Raw genomic sequence first — 23,772 nt, 5'->3', positions numbered from 1 at the left:
GCATATGTGATGTTTACTGACTGTATTCATGTGTGCATTGCATGCATGTGTGTAGCATGTGTGTGTGTGTGTGTGTGTGATGTACGTGTTTAGACTACAGAACAACCTCAAGTATCATATCTCAGGTACCATTTATCTTGCTTTTGGGGGACAAGGATTCTCACTGGCCTGGAACTTACCAACTAGGCTAGACTGGTTGGCCAGTGAGTCCCAGGGATACACCTGTCTCTGCCTCTTCCACACTGGGATTATTAGCAGTTGCCACACACCTGGCTTTTTCTTCCGTGAACTCTAGGGATCAGACTCAGGTTACTATGCTCGCAGGGTGAACACTTTCCAAATAAGCTCTCTCCCTAGCCTTAAATTCAGACTAAGAAATATCAGTCTGTATTCTAATGTCTATGGGTGTTTTGTCTTCATGCATATCTTTGTACCACATGTATGCCTGGTGCCCACAGAAGCCAGAAGATAACATTGGACCTTCTGGAACTGGACAATTGCAGACAATTGTGAGCTGTCTTGTGGGTGCTGGAAATAGAACCTGGGTCCTCCGGAAGAGCAGCCAGTGCTCAACATTAAAAAAACAAACAAACAAAAAAACAGGATATGTTCATACAAAACTTAAAAACTTCACAGCAGGGTGAGGTAACTTTAAGAACCATTCTGCCTGTGTCTGTCCAGCTAGGCACTTTGACTTTATTCTGATGTAGACTTGGTGTTTATTAAGCTGCCTCACATTTGATCGAGTGAAAACAGTCTTCATGAGGACTTGGCCTTTCAGCTTAAGTCTAGTTTATTGTTCTCTGAGCTGAGCTAGGGAGGAAATGAAGTCATGAAAAACCGACAGTCCTGCTTGCTGGATTTAAGCCTTTTGAAATGCTGTCACTAATTACTCCTGTTTTCCTTTCAAAACTGACAAATGCAGATTAGGAAATTGGGCACGGGTAAGTCTTTTCTTCCTCTCTCGTTTTCTCTCTCTGTGTTCTTTTATGGTTGGTTCTTGCCTGAAGCAGACAGGCACCTAACCAGAGGACATTTTGGAGTTTGTTAAATTAGACTGTGAAGGTTTCATACAAGGCACATTTGAAAACCGATGGAAAGATTTGGAATGTTAGGGAGCAAACAAAACTGTTGATAATATCCAGATAATTTAGAGGTATCTTTCAGGTACTTTGAACTATATAAATGAATATTTAAACAGCTTCTAATGTAAGCAGTAATTATTGTTAAAAATAATTACTTTAAAAACCTTTGATACAGTGTTTGTCGTAAGTGCAGTTTTATCTTACACAGTCTGGTTAGAATTCTCACAATGAAGGTTGCACATTAGGTAAACTTGGAGAACCAGCCACAGATTTGTGAGAGTTTGACAAGATCTCATGTCTAGCATGAAGGGCAGGCATCCAGGTTTTAATGAAATTGTAGAAACCTGCCAATGTGAATCTTGAAACACTTGCACAGCTCTTTAGAATGTATTTTCCTTGCCATTGCCCAAATAATTCTGAACTTATTAAACAACCATCCATTCTTATTGGAAAAATAAATAATTCAATTTTACGGGTCAGCTGCAACAGCTGAAATGATAAGTATTAAGTGATATTTGTTGCTAGTAAAGTGTTCCAGTTTAGAGCTCAGAGGTAAAACTGGGCCCTTTACCAGCATGGAGGTCACAGATGTGTTTCTTTCTTTCTTTTTTTTTCTCTGTGAATTTACCACGTGTGCTATCATGGGTGTGTGTGTGTGTGTGTGTGTGTGTGTGTGTGTGTGTGTGTGTGTGAAATTCCTTAAGAATTTGTGATTTGTACCTATCTGTCCAGATTTGTTGATGAACTATATAAAGAAACTGATGAGGGGGTCTATAGCCAGTGGAAAGAATCAGGGGAGAATGTGATGTTCTCAGTAAGTGGGGACAAATAGTGTATCCTTCACTGTCATGGAACAGTAGCAAAGAAATTGGGAAATGAGCAAACACACACACACACACACACACACACACACACACACACACACATGCACACGCACACACCCCAGAGCTTGAGTGTGCAAGCATGTGGTAGAGACAGCATTTGCTTAAGCAGCATGAAATTGGGGTATATCCGGGCCATATAATGCGGGGCTAACTCGGTGAACTCTTGAGAAGTGTACTTGGCAGTCACTAAGGAGCTCTGGGAAGCTTCGGGAAGCTCTGGGAAGCTCTCTGTGTTCCCGAATGCTGCTGCTGCGAGGTGAACACCCCCGCATTCTTTGACCCCACCTAAAGGGTGCAGTCATTTGTTCGTCTTGCCTAGCCCGCTCTCTGCCCTTTGACTTCGTGTAGTCAAAAAGAAGAGAGGAGGAGAGAGATGGCTGAGAGTTGCTGGCTCTTCAGACCTGTGCTTGTGGTTTAGGGAGCTGGACCAGTATCCTCCCAGCCTGCGCCTGCCTATCTTGTGGGGCAAAGTGAAAGCTTGAGCTTATCACAGTCATGTGAAGAAGAGTAGAGGAAGATTTTCTACCTTCTGAGCTGCACTCGTTTTTCTGCAGGCTTTTATGCCTCTGCTGAGATTCAGGAAAGTACCCCAGATCAAAACAAACTGCCTTGGGGCATTTGATGTTTTGTATGTTTTCTACCCTTGAACTTGGAGTTATTTGACAGACACAGGAAGCCAAGGAGGAGAGGTACTCAGGAGCTTCTACCATCACCCTCAAGGTCATGAGACAAGAAGGGCAAGTCCTTTCTAAAACGTCAGTCACCTTTATATGATTTCTAGTTAGTCTTCACACACTCACTTTATCAAATGTGTAATTATTGTTCATGTCACACACACTAGAAATTAGAGCAAAGAGTTCTAGAAACTTCTTCAGATCACGTAACTAATAATCAAGAGTCGAGGTGTGAAACTATGATTTGGGCAACCAGATTTGGGGTTCTAGGTCAGCAGTAAGGAAAACTGCAGTCCATGAATAAAATCAGCCTACTGGAAATATTTATTTGTAGATAAAGTTTTATTGGTACACAGCCACATCCATGTGTTTGTTGTCTAAGGCTGCGTTTGTTGTAATCACAGTGAGGTTAGGCAGTTGGAACAGGGCCTGTGGGTCTGACAACACTTAAAATACATACGCTCAGGCCCATTACAGTAAAGGTGTGCTGACCGTTAAGCTGAACAGCCGTCTGGTAGAACGTTCAGAGGCAGTAGGAACCTTTGCACCCATGCTGCCTGAGGAAGAAATCAGACGGAACCATTACACTGCGCTAAGCTTTTTTTTTTTTTACTTTTAGTCTGTGACCTTTGAGCTTTTGTAGCTTCCTCGCACAGAAGCCAGAGCGTGGGCAGGAGAGGGAAGGTTCCAGACAGTTCTGTCTACCACTTCTCTTAAAAGCCACAGCAGAGTTGGCTTTAGTAGGCATACTTTGGGAAGGCTATTTTGCTTATTTTGTTCTGTCGGGTTTTTTTTTTTTTTTTTTGCTGCTGCATGAGAGATTGAACTCATGGCCTCCGCATGCTTTACCACTGATCCACACCCTCAGTGCCTGTGTGGGTTTGGAATCTTCAGGGATGTTCTGTTTTTTCATCTACTTCCCATCCTTCAACCATGAGTTTACTTGTAATATCTTTCTTTTCTTTTCTTTTTTTTTGGGGGGGATATTTTATCTATTCACATTTCAAATGTTATCCCCTTCCCTGGTTTCCCCTCTGGAAACCCCCTATCCTATCCTTCCTCCCCCTTCCTCTATGAGGGTGCTCCTCCATCCACCTACCCACTCCCACCTCTGCCCTAGCATTCCCCTACACTGGGGCATTGAGACTTCCCAGGACCAAGGACTTCGCCTCCCACTGATGTTGGACAAGGCCATCCTCTGCTACATATGTGGCTGGAGCCATAGGTTGTTCCACGTGTGCTCTTTGGTTGGTGATTTAGTCCCTGGGAGCATGGCAGGTGGTGTCTCTTTTTTCTTGGTTGAACTTCTGTTACTAAGTAATGGTTGAGATGGGCACACATGGACTTGATAGAACACAGAGAACTGGGTTTTGTATTATTATAGGTGTCTGGACATACATTCTGGTCTACTGTGTGCCCAGGATTTAGAATATCATAGGAGAGTGTGCACACTGACCCTGTTCTTTATAAGTAAGAAAGTGGAGGCTTGGCCAGCACATAATTTAGCATTAAGCAAACAAACAAATGAACAAACAAAAAAACCAGAACCAACAGGATAAGTGTGTGTGCATGAGCCAATTCCTTGAAAGAAATACCCCTCCCATAGACAAAATAAATACTAGTGAATATACTTTCTTATATGTTAATGCATACACTCATAAGTGTGAACATGCATGCACATCATACATGTGTTTGCATAAGTAAGAGGAGGTTACATTGATTTCAACTGACTGGTCAGCATAAGTACAGAGAATGAAGGGTCTAAAATCTACAGACTAGGTGGCAGACTTTCCACTGGGGAAGAGCTGATGTAACAGCTCGCTCCTGAAAGGAGTTGACTGACAGAATTTATTTTTGCTCAGTACAGATCAGTATTTTTTTTCCTGTAAATGTGTGAACAGATTGGATGAACCCCACTCATATCGTAGAGGATAAACAGCTTCAGTCAAAGTCCTCTGGCTTAAATATCAATGTGTAAAATAACAATAAAACCCAGACAACACCTAAAACAACAGACATCTGTATCCGTTTAAATACCGTATTGCTTAGCCTTGTTCATACACAAACTTAGTTATTATTTCCAATCAAAATGAGTTTTCCATAAACCCATAAAATTGTTATGTAAATGAAAATGTGGAAAAAAGGGTCAGGAAAGACAAGTGCATTAATTATCTTTAATGCATAGTGCTGATAAAACACTATAACCAAGACCACTTAAGGAATACAAGATTTAATTTGGCTTACATTTCCAAAGGGTTAGAGTCCATAGTGTTGGGGACGGCAAGTCAGCAAGCATCAGGCATAGCAGTAGAATCAGAAAACTGGGAACTCACATCTTGAACCACAAGATGCATGTGTGTGTGTATGTGCCTCTCTCTCTCTCTCTCTCTCTCTCTCTCTCTCTCTCTCTCTCTCTCTCTCTCTGTCTCTCTCTCTCTCTCTCTCTCTCTCTCTCTCTCTCAGTGTGTGTGTGTGTGTGTGTGTGTGTGTGTGTGTGTGTGTGTGTGTGTATGTGTGTGTAATCTCAAAGCAAAAGCTTTACCACCTAAACTTCCCCAAACAGCACTGCCAATTGGGGACAAAGTTTTCAAATGCCGCAAACTGTAGGGTACATTTCCCAATTACATCATCACACAGCAGATATCCTGAAAATTAACAGGACAGGTAGGCTGTAACTCCACATTTTAGAGCCAGCCATGTCCCTTGTATCTTCCGCCGCCATATGACTTAATTATTCAGATTATTCTCAGAGCCTCTAACCTGGGAAGTCAGTCCTGTTGGAAAGGTGAAAGTGTGCATCTAAGCAGGAAGGGCAAAAAGTTGGATCGAATCGTGAGTACCAGGGGCTAGAGGAAAGGCAGATTGGGATGACATCATGAAAAGAGAAGAGATATGGCCAAGATGGGGAAACCAACTTGCAGCTGACTTGGCAGGGTTGACTCGGACCAAATTTGGTCCTGTAGCACTTAGCCCAGCCATGCATGCACTAAGAGATGCACACCTGGAAGGCAAGGCTGCATCCTGCTCTCAACTCTGCCTCACGTGCCAGGCGCTTGAATGAAGAGCACTCACTACTAATTTATAGTAGAAGATGAGGGTGAGGAGATGGAGTTGGATGGTAACAGCTTGGTTCCCTTTGCAGCACAGAGTGAGGGCTTTAGACCTTGCCTGCTCTGCTGTGCTTGCGGCCTTGGGACTCTGTATCTCAGCAGATCAGCAGCCACTCCCCCTGTGCCATGTATGTTCTCTGGCCTTGGGTGAGTTTCCGACAGCTCTCCAGCTGCTGGTTTGTGGTACTAACCATGCTCCTGATTTTCCATGGTGCCTGGACCTTCATCAACTGTTGTCTTAGTACCAATTTTTTACCCCAGTCTCGGAAAGCAGTTGGTCAAAATTGTGATTAATCATAGATGACTGAGTTGGTTGGACAGCTAGCTGTTAGTGGAAATGTTTAACTTATATACACATTCCTATACTAATATTTGTTAAAAATAGAATCCAGACAGAGACAGGAATAACTAGTTAGAGTATTTGGTACTCTGACTCCAAAAATGATTTAGTGAATGGACACATAACAAAAATGAATGATTCCCCTAATCTAGATGGATTTTCCTTAAAGCACGGTTTTGCATCCATGCTGTTAGGACCATCTGGCTTTAACTTTAAGTTGATATGGCTCGTTTCTTCAGTGACATCAGGCTTGTCTCTCTCTTTAGCGGATCCCCCTATGATCTCAGAAGAGAAAGGGCCCTGCTACCGCCTCGTCAGTCCTGGGAGGCAGTGTATGCACCCTCTCTCTGTTCACCTCACCAAGCAGATCTGCTGTTGTAGTGTGGGCAAGGCCTGGGGCCCACAGTGTGAGAAATGTCCCCTCCCGGGCACAGGTAAGCCATAACCAGCTATATGCATGTGAATGTTCCCAGCTACAGGAACAAATGACTTCAGCAGCTTGGGTTACTTTAGGTTTCTTGAGTTTAGTTTTTAATGGCGTTTTGTGTTTGTATTATTTCTGAAGAAAGCCTAGTTGGAGAAGCTCAAGTCAGATAAGAAAATGTACATAGGAATCCCCCATTATTTATGGTCTTCTCTTTACACGTTAAGCTAAGAAGATAAACCCTTGTATTTTATTATCAGCTTCTAGAACTTGAGGACTGATATTTAAGTATAAGAACCAGTAAGCTGTATTGGGCTGTGTGCTTTCCTTGTGGTTCACTGCCCACTGTTTTGCTTTATAGTAATGGCCTAGTAGACATTTGATTTATTTATTTGGTTATTAAAATTGCACTTGATTTCTCTAATGGGAAACACAAAGAATTGTATTCAATTTACTCTACAAAGATAACTCCAGAGATCCTGCCAAAACCACAGTGAACTGTGAAGGGGGTCAAGTGTTAATAAGTTGAGTACAGTTTGGTTCATAATTACCTATGCTCTGAGAGCATACATTTCTCTAGATAATGTAATTGTACCATGGAATCAATAAACTCCCAAGCGGAGTCAGGAGTTCAATGGTAGAAAACTGAGACATGATCTGCAAGCATCGGGCATCATATGATCAAGGAAGGTGTGGCCTCTATTTCACTGGCATGGTGTAGCTGCCAAGCATCACACTGGATTGCTTACTTTAGAGGAACTTCCCATATAAGAAAGTGCATTAAACCTCCAGGGCCATGTAGCGTTTTACAGTACATTGTGTAGTAGATCACACAAATGTAGACAGGATTTAAATGTCAATTTTAGTATCATAGTTCACCTTTGGTAGTGGTTAGAGTCAAAAGGAACAACTGCGGCAAAAGTAACAGTTTATTGTCGGTGAATTGATAGATTGCATGATTTTAGATTCCACCCATTGGCACTAGCACCCTCCTGTGCCTTCTACCACACTCATTACTAACAAAGCTTTGTCATTAATAGGCCCCCATGTCTCCTTAAGGTCAATTTTGGCCGGGTTTTAATCCTTACATGAAGTATAACTAAGATGGGGAAAGCCCATGAGGGCTGCTTCCCAAACTACAATAACTAAATTTTATTATGATATCAATCATAGATTTTTTTGTATCTACGTTTTGCTCATGTGATGATTTTAATTAAATATGTGCTTTGGTAGAAAACCATCCTCTGCTCTGGAACTATCCATTTTTTTTTAATTAAGAATTCTCTATCCTAGTAGATTCCACAGTTGAGTGGGTGAATCCTCAGAAAAACAGTATTTCAGCTTTAAGGGAATATTGTAGAGTTTCCTTTTTATTAAGGACTAATTCCAGGCCCGTACATTCAATAGATGACTTTTTTTTTTTTTTTTTGGTTTGGTGAAAATGAAAAAATGACTTATTTTACTTTTACTTTTAAAAGTAGAAACAAAGACTTACCATAAGTCCCCTTGTTTGCTTTTGGCAATTTGCTTCCAACCCCAACAACCCAAGGATTATGTGGAATTTGCATCTGTCTGCCACACTCCACCAGCCCCAGGGTTTGCTGTTGGAGGTCTGCAAATCACACATTGAACCCAGTCCACTCAGAGGGGGGAAAGGACATTTTAAGGACATTTTTTCCCTGACAAGGGTGATGATTACAATGGTACAGAATGTCCCATTGTCCTCTGCACAATGAATCTGACCAGATTTGCTGGTTGTCCTTGACCAGAGCTCTCTGTGGTCACACACACAGCTTGGTCTGGCATGTACTTCTTGCTTCGGCTTCTGTCTGTAGCCTCTGACTTGTCCTTATGGTGTGGCTTTCTTCTCAATACCTCCTCTTCAAAAGCAGTCGTCCCCTCTCTGCCCCTTCATCACCAGTAACCCCATGCCAGATGTAACATGCTGGCCGAGTCCTTGGATTTATCAACCGAACACAAGTCAGGAGGGTTTCAGAGCCCCATGTCCCTGAATATAGTGAACCCCTTCTTGTCATTTAACTTAGATGTCCACTGAGTTCTTCATTAGTAACCAGTGAAAGCACAAAAGCAGAGGGGAAGGAGAAAACCTGACTATTGGTGATATTACATACTCACATGTTAGTAGCTGTCACCTGTACTTAAAACGACTCCTAGTATATTACATATCTTTTTATGTAGTATAGTTTACATATATACTATAGTCTACATAGTAGCATATTGGCTGCTAGCATATACATACAATATATAAAATTCATGCTAGATATATGTGCTAATTGGGTAGGATAAGAAATTAATAGATGAATAAGTGTTTAAAGTAAAAGTTGAATTTTCTTGTAAATATGCAAGTCTATCAGAAATTTAAGCAGTCTGCTTACGTTTTGCGTCTGTTTCTGAAGTTTTGAAATGTACCTATATTAGCCATGATTTATTAAGAGATATTCATCATGATATTTTCCTCTGTTAAATGTGTACTGTTAGATTTTTAAAAGGAATATTTTCCCATCCCAAATCTAGCTGCTTTTAAGGAAATCTGTCCTGGTGGAATGGGTTATACGGTTTCTGGCATTCATAGACGCAGGCCAATCCATCAGCATATAGGTAAAGAAGCTGTATTTGTCAAGCCAAAGAACACTCAACCTGTTGCTAAAAGTACTCATCCTCCACCTCTCCCAGCCAAGGAAGAGCCTGTGGAGGCCCTGACCTCCTCGCGGGAACATGGGCCGGGAGTGGCAGAGCCTGAAGGTGAGCCTACTTGTTGGGTTAGGTTCTAGCTATCCATTTCTGTGTCTGTACTTTTGTGTTTGTTTTTTGTCCCTTTAGAGCATGGCTCTTATCTTTAACGATGGTGACATTTTCAAGTGCGTAATTCTTTAATGGGTGAGGAAGCTATACTGGGTGTTGTAGGATGTTCAGCAGTGAATGTTCTTTGACTTTTATGCCACACACACACACACACACACGCACGCACACACACACACACACACACACACACACACACACACACACACACACTACTAAAAAGGTACCTGAATATTGAATACATCCTTAGGTCCAGTATGGACCATTTTCCCTGATTGAGAGTCACTGCTGTGATGTGTGTACCTAGCAGGTAACAATATTCCATGTGAATTCCAGAACAATGCCTTGCAGTTTTGGAGTTACAGTAGCTTAATGTTTACTCCTGGAGAGGGATTTTCATCTTCAGGGAATAGTGCAGGTTCATTTCTGTGTCCAGATTTCTGGTGCATAAAGGAGAATCCACAGGCTTAAACACGTCGAAACATGGACTGAGCTTTTGGGAGGTGGTAGCAGGCAAGTATGGGATACTGCCAGGTTACAGGCAGGAAAGTAGGAACCTGTCAGTTCAAGAATCTGGGAGGGCCGGGGTAAAGTCCTTTCATTTACCCTGTGAGAAATTCAAGACATAGACCTGACTTGTTGCATGTCATAAAAAGTGTATAATGGCTCCCATGACTAAGGGCAGAAAGTCTAGTGATCTCTAGTTTTGACAGTCTCTGCAGCCCTACCCCCTCCCCAAGAGAGATTTTCTTCTCTCCTTAGTGTATAGTGTATTCTGTGTGATTACCACAGAAAAGACTTGTTCCTAAAAAATAGAACAGTTTTGGGTCTATACGAAACGTATCTATTTCCTCACAAAACATAAAAATAAAACGAAAAGCTCTTTTGGAGGTTGCCATTAATTCTTGGGTAAAGAGTTGCCCATTCATAAATCATGCGGGAGCTTGGCATAACCTCCTTCCCTAGTGGCAGGGGTTGTCCTGCTCTGAGCATTGGTGCCTTCAGGCTTATTTCTTCCCACTGGTTCATTCACTGTGCCGTAATTACTCCTTGGGTAGGCAGAGCAAGTAGGACCTCACGTGGTATTGTCTCTGTCGAGCGAGGTCAGCAGATCTCAGCCCGTGGGTCACAACCTCTTTGGGGGTTGAACACTTCTTTCACAGGGGCCTCCTAAGACCACCCCGCATATCACACCTTCACACTGTGGTTCATATCCATAGCCAGCTTACAGTTTTGAAGTAACACCAAAACTAATTTTGTGGTCGGGAGTCACCACAACATGAGGGGGGTTAAAAGGCAGCGTTGGGAAGGTTGAAAACCACTGGGATAGGTTGTTCATCCTTTGTCTCTCGAAAAGAGATGGGCACAAGTATGGTTGCCTCTTGAATTCCTTAACAATGGGTTTCATAGGGTAGAAAGACAGATTCCTCCCATCAGAAGAATAGTGTTTTTAATTTATCTGGTAGGCTCATTTCTTCCTGGAATTAATGCATCCAACTTATTTGCTAATAGTTAAGGAGACAAAGTGACTCAGAAAATTCCAAGTAATAAACAAAGTTGTTGACTAGTGCTAGGAATTGCTTAATGAAAACAAGCATTTCAAAAAATACGAAGACCTCACCCCACCACAATAACATGGCTGATTGAGTAATACTTAAGTTGCTAATTATATTGATGCTAAGTTACAATTGCCTCTTATTGGCTTATGAGGTGTGGCTTTTGTTCCAGTTAGTGAGCATGAAAATAATCAGAAGCCTTCGTTAAAAACTGGATTATGTTAAAAAAAAAATGCAGTACCCATTTTCACGTCTCTATGAACAATGTCATTCTCTTTTTTAACACTGACATGAGATGGATTTCTGAACACTGGAAACATTGGTTTTCTAAGACACGGGAAATACCCCAAGCTCAAGATTAAGCATTAAACAATGTTTCCGGAAGTGTTTTCTTTAAACTTGAGGTTCATTTTCTTAATTTTGAATGAATGGCTCTGAACCTTTGATCTCTGAGTCTTGGTAGCTGAATACACAAAAAGTTCACCCTCACTCATTCGTAAAATCCTCCCATGTGGCAGGTGATTGGCATTCCGCATTTGACTTAATTTGCTTTGTAATTGGGTCGGGGAGATGCTGGCTTCCTAATTCCCTTTGAAATCTGAAGTCTGATGAGTGGGTTGTGCTCCCTGTACTAATTCTCATCTCTCTTTTCTGGTTTTAGTGGTAACAGCACCTCCTGAGAAGGTAATTCATTCACTGTTTTAAGTCTGTTTTCTTTTTGACTTGAAGACATTTTTAAAGGATATGTATAGGTCTTTGTTGTTGTCAACTTTAGGACATTCATATTAGAGACCATTTACTGTAAGGAAACGCGATTCATCAATACTACCGGATTGTCTAAATGAGCATGTTCTTCTCAGTGCTCAGACAGTGGTAGCTAAGAGGTTTTGAGGATGTGGTGGGGAGCACCAATCCACTGCTAAATTATGGGGAGAAGAAAAAAGATAAGCAGAATTCAGAGTCGTCTGGTTGTGGTTGTGGACTAACTGTGGGAAGAAACGCTCTGCTGTGTGCACGCCATTGGGTATTCTCAGTATGCTATCAAAGTGAGCCAGGCACTAACTAATTCAACTAAAACTTAACACAAACATTTGGATCAAATTAGATTAAAATGAGATGAAATTAGATTAAAAACATTACGTGCCCTTGAAGGCCACAATCAAATACTTAAATGTTGTTTCTTAGGAATCTTAGAGAAAATTTCATCAGTATTGGGTTTAGCAGCATGAGGTAGGAGTAGGACTAGTGAGACTCAATAGCAGGAAATGGGAACATTTGCTGAATTGATGTCCTGTTTATGTAACACTGCATCTTCTCTGTACCCTTGGAATCTTGATTTGATAATATGAAAGTTATATAGTTGTTAAATGGTTTTTGCTTATATATCATTCATTCAGTTGCCAAAAATGTATTAGGTATTAATACTTACATGGTAGATAGATAGATGCAGAAATAAACTATTTTAAATAGTGTTTCCTCTGTTAGCGTATACCATATGTTCTCATATATGCGTTATGAAAATCCCGAAGAAGAAAGCGATGATTGAGGAATGATTTAGACATATATTGGGAGATACCGTGCCACACTGAGCCTGAAAGAAATCCAGCAGATTTGCACACTTGGCTTGCACAGCTGTGGCATCTTGAAAGATAGGTAATATGCAGGAGCTTACAATTCTATGGATTTGGGGTTCAGCTCTTGATGACACAAGGGAGAAATCATCCGGCTTCTAAGTATGGCAGGAAGCTGCCTAAACAAACCTATTACGACTCAGCTCTGTCCTCTTTGACGGTGTAGTTTATTGTAACTGCAAGTGAGACCATGAAAGAAAAGATACTTCTCAAACGATGAGGAGAAGAAGTGAGTAAGGAGGAGACCTCATGCCAACCTGTGGCCCCTACCCGCACACACATATAGGTGAAGATGCATGGGCAGGCACAAGTGTGTGCACACATGTGCTAGTGCATGGGTGTGAGCACCTGCAACCCTCCCCCCCAAACACACAGAGAGGGAGGATTGAATCAGAAAAAGATAGTGAACATTTTTCTTTTATAGTCTTAACTTCCTTTGACTATTTTCCTTGTATAGTCTTAACTTCCTTTGACCATTTTCCTTGTATAGTCTTAACTTCATTTTAATTTAAAAAGGAGTAGGGAATAAAATGAAGATCTGTTTAGAACTGAAACTTTACAAAGGTCTCACCATCTCGAAGGTAGATGTGGAGAGTGTGTGGGAAGGTTTAGAATGAAGTAACAACGCTTCTGTTAGAAAGGGAACATGCTCCTGCTTTACGGGCTGGAACTATACTTGTAATCAGCGAAATTGTGGGGTAGTAGCTGCTGAACTGGGTCCCCGCCTGTTAAGTGGCAAAGTGGTATTGATACGGAAGGCCACACCTAAGGCGGAAGGGGAGATTCTGCTGTAAACCACAGAAGTGAGTTAATGCTTCATTGTGGGCTGCTCTTCAGTGGTGTATGCCAGGGGCGTCAGGGAAGAGGACACGGAGACCGATGGAGGCCACGTTTGTATGGAGAGCAGGGTCTGTGGGGAAATGTAGCAAGTGGTCAGTGATTCCTAGAACTACTGCAAGAGAGAGACTGGTAGCTTGAGAGGACAATTAAATGAACGTGCCATCAGCTGAACGTGAGAAATGAGTCTAGACTGTAGCTCTGAGGACTATGGATGAGAAAAGGGTGGACCACTGGGCTGTGGTGGCACATGTCTTTAATCCCAGTATTCTAGAGGCAGAGGCAGGCGGATCTCTGTGCATTTAAAACCACCCTGGGTCTACAGAGCAAGATGTAGTTCAGTCAAGGCTACACAGAGAAAGTTTGTCTCAAAACAAACAAACAAACAAACAGACAAACGCCAAAAAGAAAACCAAAACAATGACAACAACAACAACAACAAAAAGGAAGGAAGGAAAGGAAGGGTGACCACCACAAAGAATACTGAACATGGACAGGGTTGAGAGTAGAAAATGAAAGAGGAAACCCTAAAAAACAATGACTAAATCTGAGTGGGATAGAACATTTTTTGGACAATTAGATGGATTATTTCACTGAGAGAAAGGATGAAGTTTTATCAGAGGCTGATTGCTTTTGTGGGAAGTACGAGGAATTTATAGCATGTCCAGAGTTAGCCTGTAGGAATTCATATGTACAAGTTGGGTTTCCGAGGAAACTGTCTGTGAGGGGATCTACTGTCGAAGACGCATGAAAGGTAATGACAAAAGCCAGGAGATAGGGCAAGAATGAACCGGATGTCCGGAAGTGGGCTTTCTGCAAGTTGAGCCCGAGAGGTGAGATGCTGGCTAATAGTGAGGAAGTAACTTGATGAATGCACTTAATGAGGTGTCCTGAGCTCTCTGGCCCCACGCTGATGTGAGCCAAAGCTCATATCCTTACTTAACTAGACTAAGTGTCCCATTGGCACGAGCCCCTGCAGAGCTACAGTTGAAAGCTGAGCCACGATGATGGATGGATTTGATTTTTCTTCCCTTTGTGCGTGAGGTCCAGCTAGGAAGCCACAAGTCTTCGAAGGCTGCAGCTGCTGTTGCTATGGCAGCCTTCCACAGCTGAGAGAGCTGGGAATGTCAACCTGTTAGATGTGGGCTAAAGAAGGCCACAGTGACAACTGCCTGGCTTCGAGTATTTCAGCTTAGTGGCTCTTCTGCCTTATGTCTCAGTTGTTACACCAATCATTTCATCTACAAAATGTGGCTGTGAGGCAGAGCCACCTGTAAAGGACATGGCTAGTTCGTCCCCAATTAGAGTTAATGTTGCCGAGTTCACATCAAACGTGGAACCTAGGTCCTTGTTTTCAAGGTTTGATTTTGAATTCCAAGGAAGCGGATGAGAGCGCGTGCATAGATAAATAGCATGGCTGCTAAAAATAAGAAGCTGGCATTGTAACATCACGATGTTTTAAAGCCATATATGTAGGTGTGTATCTGACCTGTGATATTTTTCCTTGCTGAGAGTATAATTAATTAAATAAAAATAACACTACATGGGAAAATTAAAGTAATTACTGCTTTATGTCTCTGCATCTCTCTCTCTCTCTCTCTCTCTCTCTCTCTCTCTCTCTCTCTCTCTCTCTCTCTCTCTCTGTCTCAAAAACAACCCAGGAAATACCCTCACTGGATCAAGAGAAAACAAGACTTGAACCTGGGCAACCCCAGCTCTCCCCAGGGGTTTCAACTATTCATCTGCACCCACAGTTCCCAGGTAACCTGAGCTGATGTGTGTTGTTTAAAGGGATATTCTGAAACAATTCATGAGGATTTGTGTGTGTGTGTGTGTGTGTGTGTGTGTGTGTGTGTGTGTGTGTGTGTCTTTTGATTGTGTTTAATGAATCATTCATTGAGCTGTATCTTTGAATTCATCATGAAATGCCTATTTCCGGTCATTGCAGTACATCCCTATACTAGAACAATGTTGGTTTGAGAAGAGTAGCGTATGTAAGAAAAGATCAACTTCTATATAGTATACTATATTTCTGTGTAGTATACAGTGTACAAACAGAACTTATTTATCAAGTGGTCATGTTTTGAACTCTGACTTAATACCATGGGCTTTCAGGATCATCGTCAGTTCCTGAACAGGGCTATTGCATTATTTAGATGAAGTCGTACTTATATTTTGTACAAGGATGCCAGTGTACATGCCAAGATTGAATTTCCCTGTCCGCCTTCCTCATGCAGTAGTGGTTGAAAAGACATCCCCTCCTGTGCCTGTGGAGGTGGCTCCCGAAGCTTCTACATCAAGTGCCAGCCAAGTGATTGCTCCTACGCAAGTAACAGGTCAGTGAGTATTTGCTGTGCTGTGCATCCCATGAGAACATGGCTGCAGACTACACTTAATGTGGAATAACAAATGCGTGAGATAGATCATCACAAGGTTAGTCATAAGTACAGATGTATCGATGACGAGTGTGCACAAGGAAATCATGGTACATGTACAATGGCACATTATAGAGGTATTAATGTATTTAAAGAATATTTAGTATTTTAAAGAAATACTTCTGGAGTAATACTTAAGAAAAAACTATAGGACACAATGTCATGATTGCAATTTTACTTTTAAATGTGTACAAACAAGGAAACGGAGACCAAAAGAACCGCATCCGTGTTTACCAGTGACGAGCTAGAAGTTTATAGGTGATCTTTGTGCTCTTAGATATGATTTTGTATATTTAAAATTTTTCTAATATATATATTTCAATCCTTATTTTTAAAATTCTAGAAATGTATTCCTTTTGAAACAAATGGGAGAATATTATGAGGTAATGTTCTTTATAGTAGAGAAATAGGAAAATGGAATAAGACGACGTATAGGAAAAATGACACAGAAACAAATGGGGAATTTTGACATAATATATAATAGAGAAAAACATTGAATCCAAACATTCAGTTGCTGAGAATAAAATGTTAAGTGACAAAGGAGAAAGAGGTCGGCCATGGGCTCAACCATGAACTTAGAAGCAGTTCAGTGGTAGAACCAAGACACACTTGCACCGCTGGCCTTGGCCCTCCCTGAGCTACATGGCATCCCCTCGTGGGTTTTATTATTAGTACCAAGTGAAGAGCAGTAGAAATGTGAGCAGTTCTAAATATCTTTAGAGATCTAATGAAAGAAGACGTTTGTAATTTGCCCTTCAGAAGAGGTACAGGCTCATGACAGTGGGCAGCTGTAATGAGGCTCTCATGTGGAGCCATTAGGAGAAGATCACACCCTGACATCATGAAGGGGCCCTGAAGAAAGAGAAAGCCTTCAGTGCCACGGGGAAAGGGGGAACTGCTAATCTGAAAGGTTTTCAGGAATGGTGGGCGAGTTTCACTCAGATGACCTAGCCTCACCTTGCCTTAATGCCAAGGGATATGGAGGTTGGCACTGTGTAGGGAGTCATCCTGGGGCTACAAATGGGGAGGGAGAGAAAGTGAGACTTCACAAGCTCACAGCATTCTTATAAACTTTGTGCGCTGAGAAAGACTGCGGGACAGAGAGACGGACTCCTGTGTGTGTGTGTGTGTGTGTGTGTGTGTGTGTGTGTGTGTGTGTGTGTGTGTGTGTGTAGCATATGTATATATCTATCTATATATGTATATGTATATATCTATATCTATCTATCTATCTATCTATATATATATATATAGAGAGAGAGAGAGAGAGAGATACAGACTTACAGATTGATACAGATGATAGGTCAATAGACTGACAGATATTGATAGAAAATTGGCTCTGTAATCAAATACAAATGATGATTTTACAATGGGCTGAAATTATTGTTCTATATTCTGAGCCCATATATGTGGACGTCTGCCCTGCTCATCTGAAGACATATAAGCATGTAATATTGTTGCAGTAAAAATAAAAAATAGGCGTGACCGGTTCCTGTGTGTCACCCCTCCACGCTGGCCCCGTGATACTCTCGGACCCGGGCGGTCACTCCCTAGCTTAGTTCTGGCATATATATCCAATTATGTCTATATACATACATATAGGTGGGACAGAGTCTGAGCATGTGTGAGTGCAGTGTCTGCAGAGTCATGGATGGTTCTGGAAGAGCAGAATGGGCAGTTGACCACTGGGCCATCTCTCCTGCCCCAGTAGTCTTGGTTTCATCGCTTAAATGCAAACGTGAGGAATGACTAACAAGGGGGAGTTTCTGGGCTTCAGCGAACTGGGGAGCTGAAGGAAAGAGAAACGAATGTAGCCCTGCTATATGAAGTTGTAAGAGGACAGCTCAATTTAGTCTGGCAGATACTCAGCAGTAACATCTGCTATCACATGTTTGAAGCACAAACATTTCCTTCCAGGAAACAAGTGACCCTGACTTTCTTTTTTCCATTTTGTGTAACAGTTGTAAGTGCCTCCACTTCCTCCAGTAAAATAACCTTTTGGAAGAAATCCATCCTTAGGGAGAAAATTATAAGTCGAGAGTCTTCTAATTGATGTGTTTGCAGCTTCTGAGTTATTACAGAACATGAAGTGCAATAGCATGAGACTACCGTGTCATGCCAAATTTCACTTTCAATCAAAATGTAAACATTCCTGGCAGTTTAATGTGAGGACCAACGTATAGATTTAAGGAGCCTGAGCATCATTGGCCACAGGGACGTCTTACAGTTTTCATCCCTTAAAGTTTAAACACAATCAAAGTCATGTCTTGCTGCTATTTTCTCCCATAGTTGGAGGAAGGAATGGACTAACCTACGATTCTAAAATAAACACCATCAGTTCCACGTTGCTCAGTGATGATATCTTTGTGGTTGCAAGATTGGAAAGGAGCCTTTTTGGACGTAGCCACACACCCTTGGACGCGGAATAATTAATTAGAAAAGAGGCGGAGTATTTGCGGGAAGCATTAGTTTACTCCGAACAGCTGACTTGGTGACTTGCTGCGTTACTGGCCTACCGTTTCCAAATAAATCAGGCATTTCAGCATAGAAATTCTTGATTTTGCACAGTGTCACAATAGCTGAAGGATAGGTTGGAAAAATCAAACCTTTATTTCTCTAGCAAATATTTACAAAGTGGAAACATCTGTTTCAATTGTTGTGGGACAATGTCTGCTCCTCCTGGGGAAGTTGGGAAGCCAGGGCATTTTAATAAACCTTTCCATGAGTTAATACTTGATGCCTTGCTTTCACTCTTCTATTGCCCTTGCAAGCTGGCCAGGAATTGCTTTTCCTCTCCCACAACTACCTTATAGAAACCTCCATAATGACCATGGCCAGAATGTTTTAAAAACTATGTGCTAGTCTGATTTTTCCAGAACTTAGAGTTGGCCCCTTTGAAAATGTTCAACCCTGAAGCATAGTCCTACTGTCATTACGGTCTCAAAACCGTTACGGTCTCACTATGCCGATGTGAAATGAATTGGTTATTCAAGTATAAAATCATCACCCTTTGCTCTTCTAGCTCCATTGTCTGTGGGTTGATTCCTTATTCTTCTATCCGTTTGGATAATCACACGGTGAAGGGGTGACCTTGAGACCAACACATGGGCTTTTACAACTGGCCCAAAGCTTCTCTTTTCACTGAGTTTTAGAAAATAAACACACTGACCTTCTGAGTCTCCCACTGACCTTGTAACTAAGAGGCACAAAGCATTTGGTTTTCCACTGGCTTTTGCTCATGGTTCTTTCCTCTGAGTCCCCAGTGGACTAATGGCATAGTGAGACCAAGGAAGAGAATAAGGTTCTTGAGCTGGTGAGGGTGAGGTTGTGTCAGGGGTAGCACTGTCTTACAACCCAAGATGCACACATGCAAGCATTTTGAAGGGCACAGGAAATAGTCCAATGGGACACTCAGTCATCCAACCATCTCAGTGGGATACCTAACAATCTCTAAAACAAAGGATAGTCACTTTCACCAGGGAGCCCCTGAGGACAGGAGTGAGTACTGCCAGAGAGGTTAGGCCTCAGCCGAATGTCCTAGCTGTGTTTCCAAAGCGCATGTAGACAGTTTCCAAAAGGAATGTGTCTTCATAAAGTGGCCCATTCTGTAGGAATGCGGTCCATCCTGCAGGAATGCCTGAAGCTTGAAGCTAGGCATGCTCATGCCCCTTCCCCCACTGATATATATATATGTCTACTCATGTGCACATGCTAGAGATCAAAGCCAAACCCAGGGCTTTTCTCATCCTGGGCAAGTGCTTTACCACTGAGCTTAGTGCCTACCTTTTTGAGGTAGGGATTTATGTAGCTCATGCTGACCTTGAACCCTTGTTTCTCCCATTCCCATTTCCCGAGTGCTAGGATTCTAGAACTGTAACGCCAATTCCAGCTGACTTATACTCACTTTGAGGAAAACACTGATTCCGATTAACTTTTTGGTGATTGCTTTGTAGAAAGCAAACAAGCTATTCTGAGGTGGTTGAGGCTCTTTCTGTCCAGGAGGGCAGGGTCTTGCTTAGCAAGTGAATGGTAGCAATCTTTGAGAACACATTAATCATAATAATGAATCTCTGTGAAAATGGGATGGCCATTGAAGAAATCAACTGTGTCGTAGGAATGTTCCTTCCATTCCATCTCTTATCCTCCTTCGTTCCCCTCCTCCCTCCCTCCCTTTCTTCCTGGATGCATCTCCTAGTACCCTCTAGTGGTGTCAACAAGACAGTTCCATACATCTCCAATGCCGCACTAGCCAGGACTAATATTTTTGAGCTGTGCCTCTGAATGCATAATCTACAAGACAGTCAATGCAAACTCCCCAACATTCTTCTCTTGTATGACTTCAACCCTGCAGCTCTAATTTAATGTGTTGGATTGAAGGGAAAGGCCACTGTTACTCATTCCATTTCTTACAACTAAAGAGTTGTCACTGTTAGCCATCTTTCCTGCAGATGGCTAACAGGATATAATAGAACCAACATAAGAGGAATAAATGAAATACATTGACAAACTGTGTGGTAGGAATATATTGAGTTCTGTCCCAGCACCATGTGTTCTTGGAGACTTTCATTCATGTGTGTAAAAATTCCAACCTAAGTTATTCCTGAAAACAACAGATAAATATTTCCTCAAGAAATTGGTATTCATGAGGGGGGTTGCTATTGTGATTAAACCCCAGTTTTACAGCCTTCAGTTAGCTCTGAATCATTGTGCATTCAACCTTCTGATGAATTCATTTTTGGCTTTTCCGTTTTAAGAAAGTGGCCAGGAAAATGTGTATAGGAACTTCAATAATTAACAAACCAAGAGTGTTAAATGCCAATCATTTAAAAAAGGAGGCATCTACTATAATGGATACATGAAAACTAGAGATGTATTTGTTTATTTTCCTACCATGAAATTCCCACAGGAGAATTTTTACCTGAGAGTCTATGCTTTCATACCAGTGAAACTCTTTACCGTGTGTGTGTGTGTGTGTGTGTGTGTGTGTGTGTGTGTGTGTGTGTGTGTATGTGTGTGTGATCGCACACGCGCAATGTCTGGTGGCTATGGAGGTACCTGGTGCTAGAAGAGGGTGTCAGATCTCCTGGGACTGGGTTTTGCAAACGGTGTGGCTGCTGAGAATTGAACCTTGGTCCTCTGGAAAAGCAACCAGTATTGTGAACAGTAGGAACAATAGTCATGACCAACGCCTTTGAGCTGCACATTACGTGACATGTGTTACTGGGCTCTTTTCAACTCTGAAGTTGGAACTCCGATTATTTCTATTTTGCACTTGTAAAGTATGGTCTAGAAATGACTGAGTAACTTATCCCCCGCTACAGGACTATACATGACATTAGAATGTATACCCTTTTCTGACTGCAAGCCATCAAAGCAATTGGTGTGCTTACCACACTCGGCCATTATACTTTCCTGCAGGTGTCATTGGAGAAAAGATGTCTTAGGTGGGCAAGCCATCTCAGAAAGGCCCTTTAGTATCCTACATCTTTTGATGAATTAAGCTCATTTTTACGCATTTCTAGGCATCTCCACCACCATGGTGTGATGACATGTGATGGTATGGGGTGGGTGAGGGTTTGAACAGTACAGTTTTGGAGGAAGCAGGAAGTGTCACAGGGGCATCAATAGGAAGAGATTTAAGGTACGGTTCTACTTTGCTAAGGCAAAGCGTGATCACCTTAGCATTGTAATACTCATGTAGAAATTTTAGGAGTCTGGACAGTAGAAGTAAAATTTTGCATGAGCTTGAACACTTCTGAGGAACTCAGATTTGAAGTGCCAATGGATGGAAATCCCTCCTACATTTCTCATTAGAAGAGACCGTGTGATGGCTCAAATTCTCTCACGTAAGAAAAAATAGAATTCAGAGGAACTCTTTGATAGGCCATGCAGGAAGTTGCTTTGTGAAGGATTGATTTTCTTACAACCTTCATCAGGGAAGACTTCTGAGCTTCTGTTTAGTTCATCTTCTAACTTGATTCCCTGGAAATGAGGGACGAGCTTAGGTGAACCTACCTGGTCAGTCACAAAGCAGTTGCCTGAATTTGCAGTTAAACTCATAGCCACAGTGTTCAGGATGCAGAGCTCAGCTGCTTGTGAAACATTGTCGCAGGGGGACGCTGAAACGCCTGCTGAGGTGGTGTTCCTCACATTGCTTTGCTTCTTTTAAAGAAATCAACGAATGTACTGTGAACCCGGATATTTGCGGAGCAGGACACTGCATCAACCTGCCGGTGAGGTATACCTGCATATGCTACGAGGGCTACAAGTTCAGTGAGCAGCAGAGGAAGTGCGTTGGTAAGGAACACATGTGGTAGGCAGACTCTTGAGTAGGAAACAGTTGCATACTTGGAATGCTTCTTAATTTTAATCATCCTGGGAAAACATTACTGTTTAATTCTTTAGAGAGAGCTTTAAATTTTTTTTTTTAAAAAGGAGTAGTTTGCTCAAACCCCGGGATTCTCTTATTTCTGTGTCTAATGCCTTGCTACAGGTGGGAACATTTGCATAAAAGTGGGCTGCTTTACAAAAATGAATAAAATAGGAACTGCAGCCATAGCTACCTATAATCTTGTATCTATCCCACACAAATCAACACTGAAGCATGCAGCAGTAATACATTCATGTATACATGCAAAGTCTGACGTATGCATGCAAAGTCTGATTTCGGATAGGAGTTGCTAAATTCAAAACCTCTTCATGCATGAAGAGTGGATTCCTAAGTGAGCAGGGGGAGTATCTCATGGGTGTTATAGAATTACTAGTCATTCATTACAGTGCGTTGACTCCAACTTCATTTTAACGTTTTAAAAGAAAATTTCCTTCATTTTAAGACGTGGGCAAGAAGTCAGTAAGTGAATGATTAAGTAAGCACAGAGAACACACACCCAGCACTACTTTACTGTCTGCATTTCATATGTATATATGTATGCATATGTGTAGGTGAGTGGGTATAAGACACACCCCCCACTGATATTTACTTTCTCCTGAGTCTGTCATGTGTAGTCACCTTAGGAACTTAAGTTACTAAGCGGGGAAGGTAATAGAGACCCAGCAGTGGCTCTGAATGCATTGCAAGTGGGCTGTCTCTGACTTTCCTGGTGAAGGTGAATCCCAGTGCTCGGCGCCCCTGCTCGCCAGGATAACTTTCTCTACTGAGCCAGCATCTATATTGTTGAAACACTAGTGATAGTTAGGTTTTATGGGGTCTTTTTATAGTGTTTTAAGTCTTACCCTTTGAAACTTACACATTCCCTGTGAACACTCCTAAGGGTTATTTCCCCTTTGGCTACTCTTTTTTGCTTATGAAGAACTCTCTGGTCCCCAGGGAGTGGTGTCGCTAGTTGGTGCTTCACAGAAAAAGGAAACAGAGTCCTGATACGCACTTCTAACTTTGCCCATCGTATTCTTGTTAACAGACATTGATGAATGTGCTCAGGCCCAGCATCTCTGCTCCCAGGGACGCTGTGAGAACACAGAGGGAAGTTTCCTGTGTATTTGCCCAGCAGGGTTTATGGCCAATGAGGAGGGTTCTAACTGTATAGGTAATAATGATGTCGTTCTTGGCGTTGGCTCTTGGGGGATGGGCAAGTTCGGCGCTCATGCAAACATTGCAACACTCTTCTATTACACATTATTATTAACATTGGCCATGCTATAGCAATCTGCTTGGTCCTGGGAGGCAACACTTTGGAAGGAAGCATATCAAAGGTGTGCAATAAAAGAGCTTATTTTGGGGTCACCACCGCCATCATGTGAATGTAAACATTTGCCTTGAGAGTGTTCTGAGTACATCAAAGTGATGATGGCACAAACCAGATATTTTACTATCACATTTAAATAGATAGGAGTGAGGAGACGTAGAAAGTGGTTTCTTTGCAAGGCATAACTGGTATAGTCACTATGGAAATCAGTGTGTAGACTTCTAAAAAAGAAAACCCTACAAATAGAATGGCCATATGAACGAGCTGTACCAT

At 41.9% G+C, this 23,772-nt stretch overlaps 1 protein-coding gene across 4 annotated transcripts in view; it reads left to right on the top strand.

Moving 5' to 3' along the window:
- Positions 1-23,772, top strand: part of Ltbp1 (latent transforming growth factor beta binding protein 1) — a 205,497-nt gene that overhangs the window by 84,893 nt on the left and 96,832 nt on the right. For 2 of the 4 annotated variants that reach the window (XM_032908911.1, XM_032908912.1), the window contains exons 7-13: positions 6,360-6,527; positions 9,212-9,280; positions 11,555-11,577; positions 15,023-15,122; positions 15,599-15,697; positions 21,968-22,093; positions 23,215-23,340. In XM_032908911.1, coding sequence (XP_032764802.1) covers positions 6,360-6,527; positions 9,212-9,280; positions 11,555-11,577; positions 15,023-15,122; positions 15,599-15,697; positions 21,968-22,093; positions 23,215-23,340 — 711 coding nt within the window. Of the gene's footprint in view, positions 1-6,359; positions 6,528-9,052; positions 9,281-11,554; positions 11,578-15,022; positions 15,123-15,598; positions 15,698-21,967; positions 22,094-23,214; positions 23,341-23,772 lie in introns of all 4 variants that reach the window. The other 2 variants (XM_032908910.1, XM_032908909.1) reach the window with 1 other exon arrangement.

This window comes from Rattus rattus, chromosome 7, assembly GCF_011064425.1.
Source record: "Rattus rattus isolate New Zealand chromosome 7, Rrattus_CSIRO_v1, whole genome shotgun sequence".
Classification (NCBI taxonomy): domain Eukaryota; kingdom Metazoa; phylum Chordata; class Mammalia; order Rodentia; family Muridae; genus Rattus; species Rattus rattus.
Note: the sequence above shows the minus strand (reverse complement) of the source record. Positions and strands in the feature narration are given on the sequence as shown.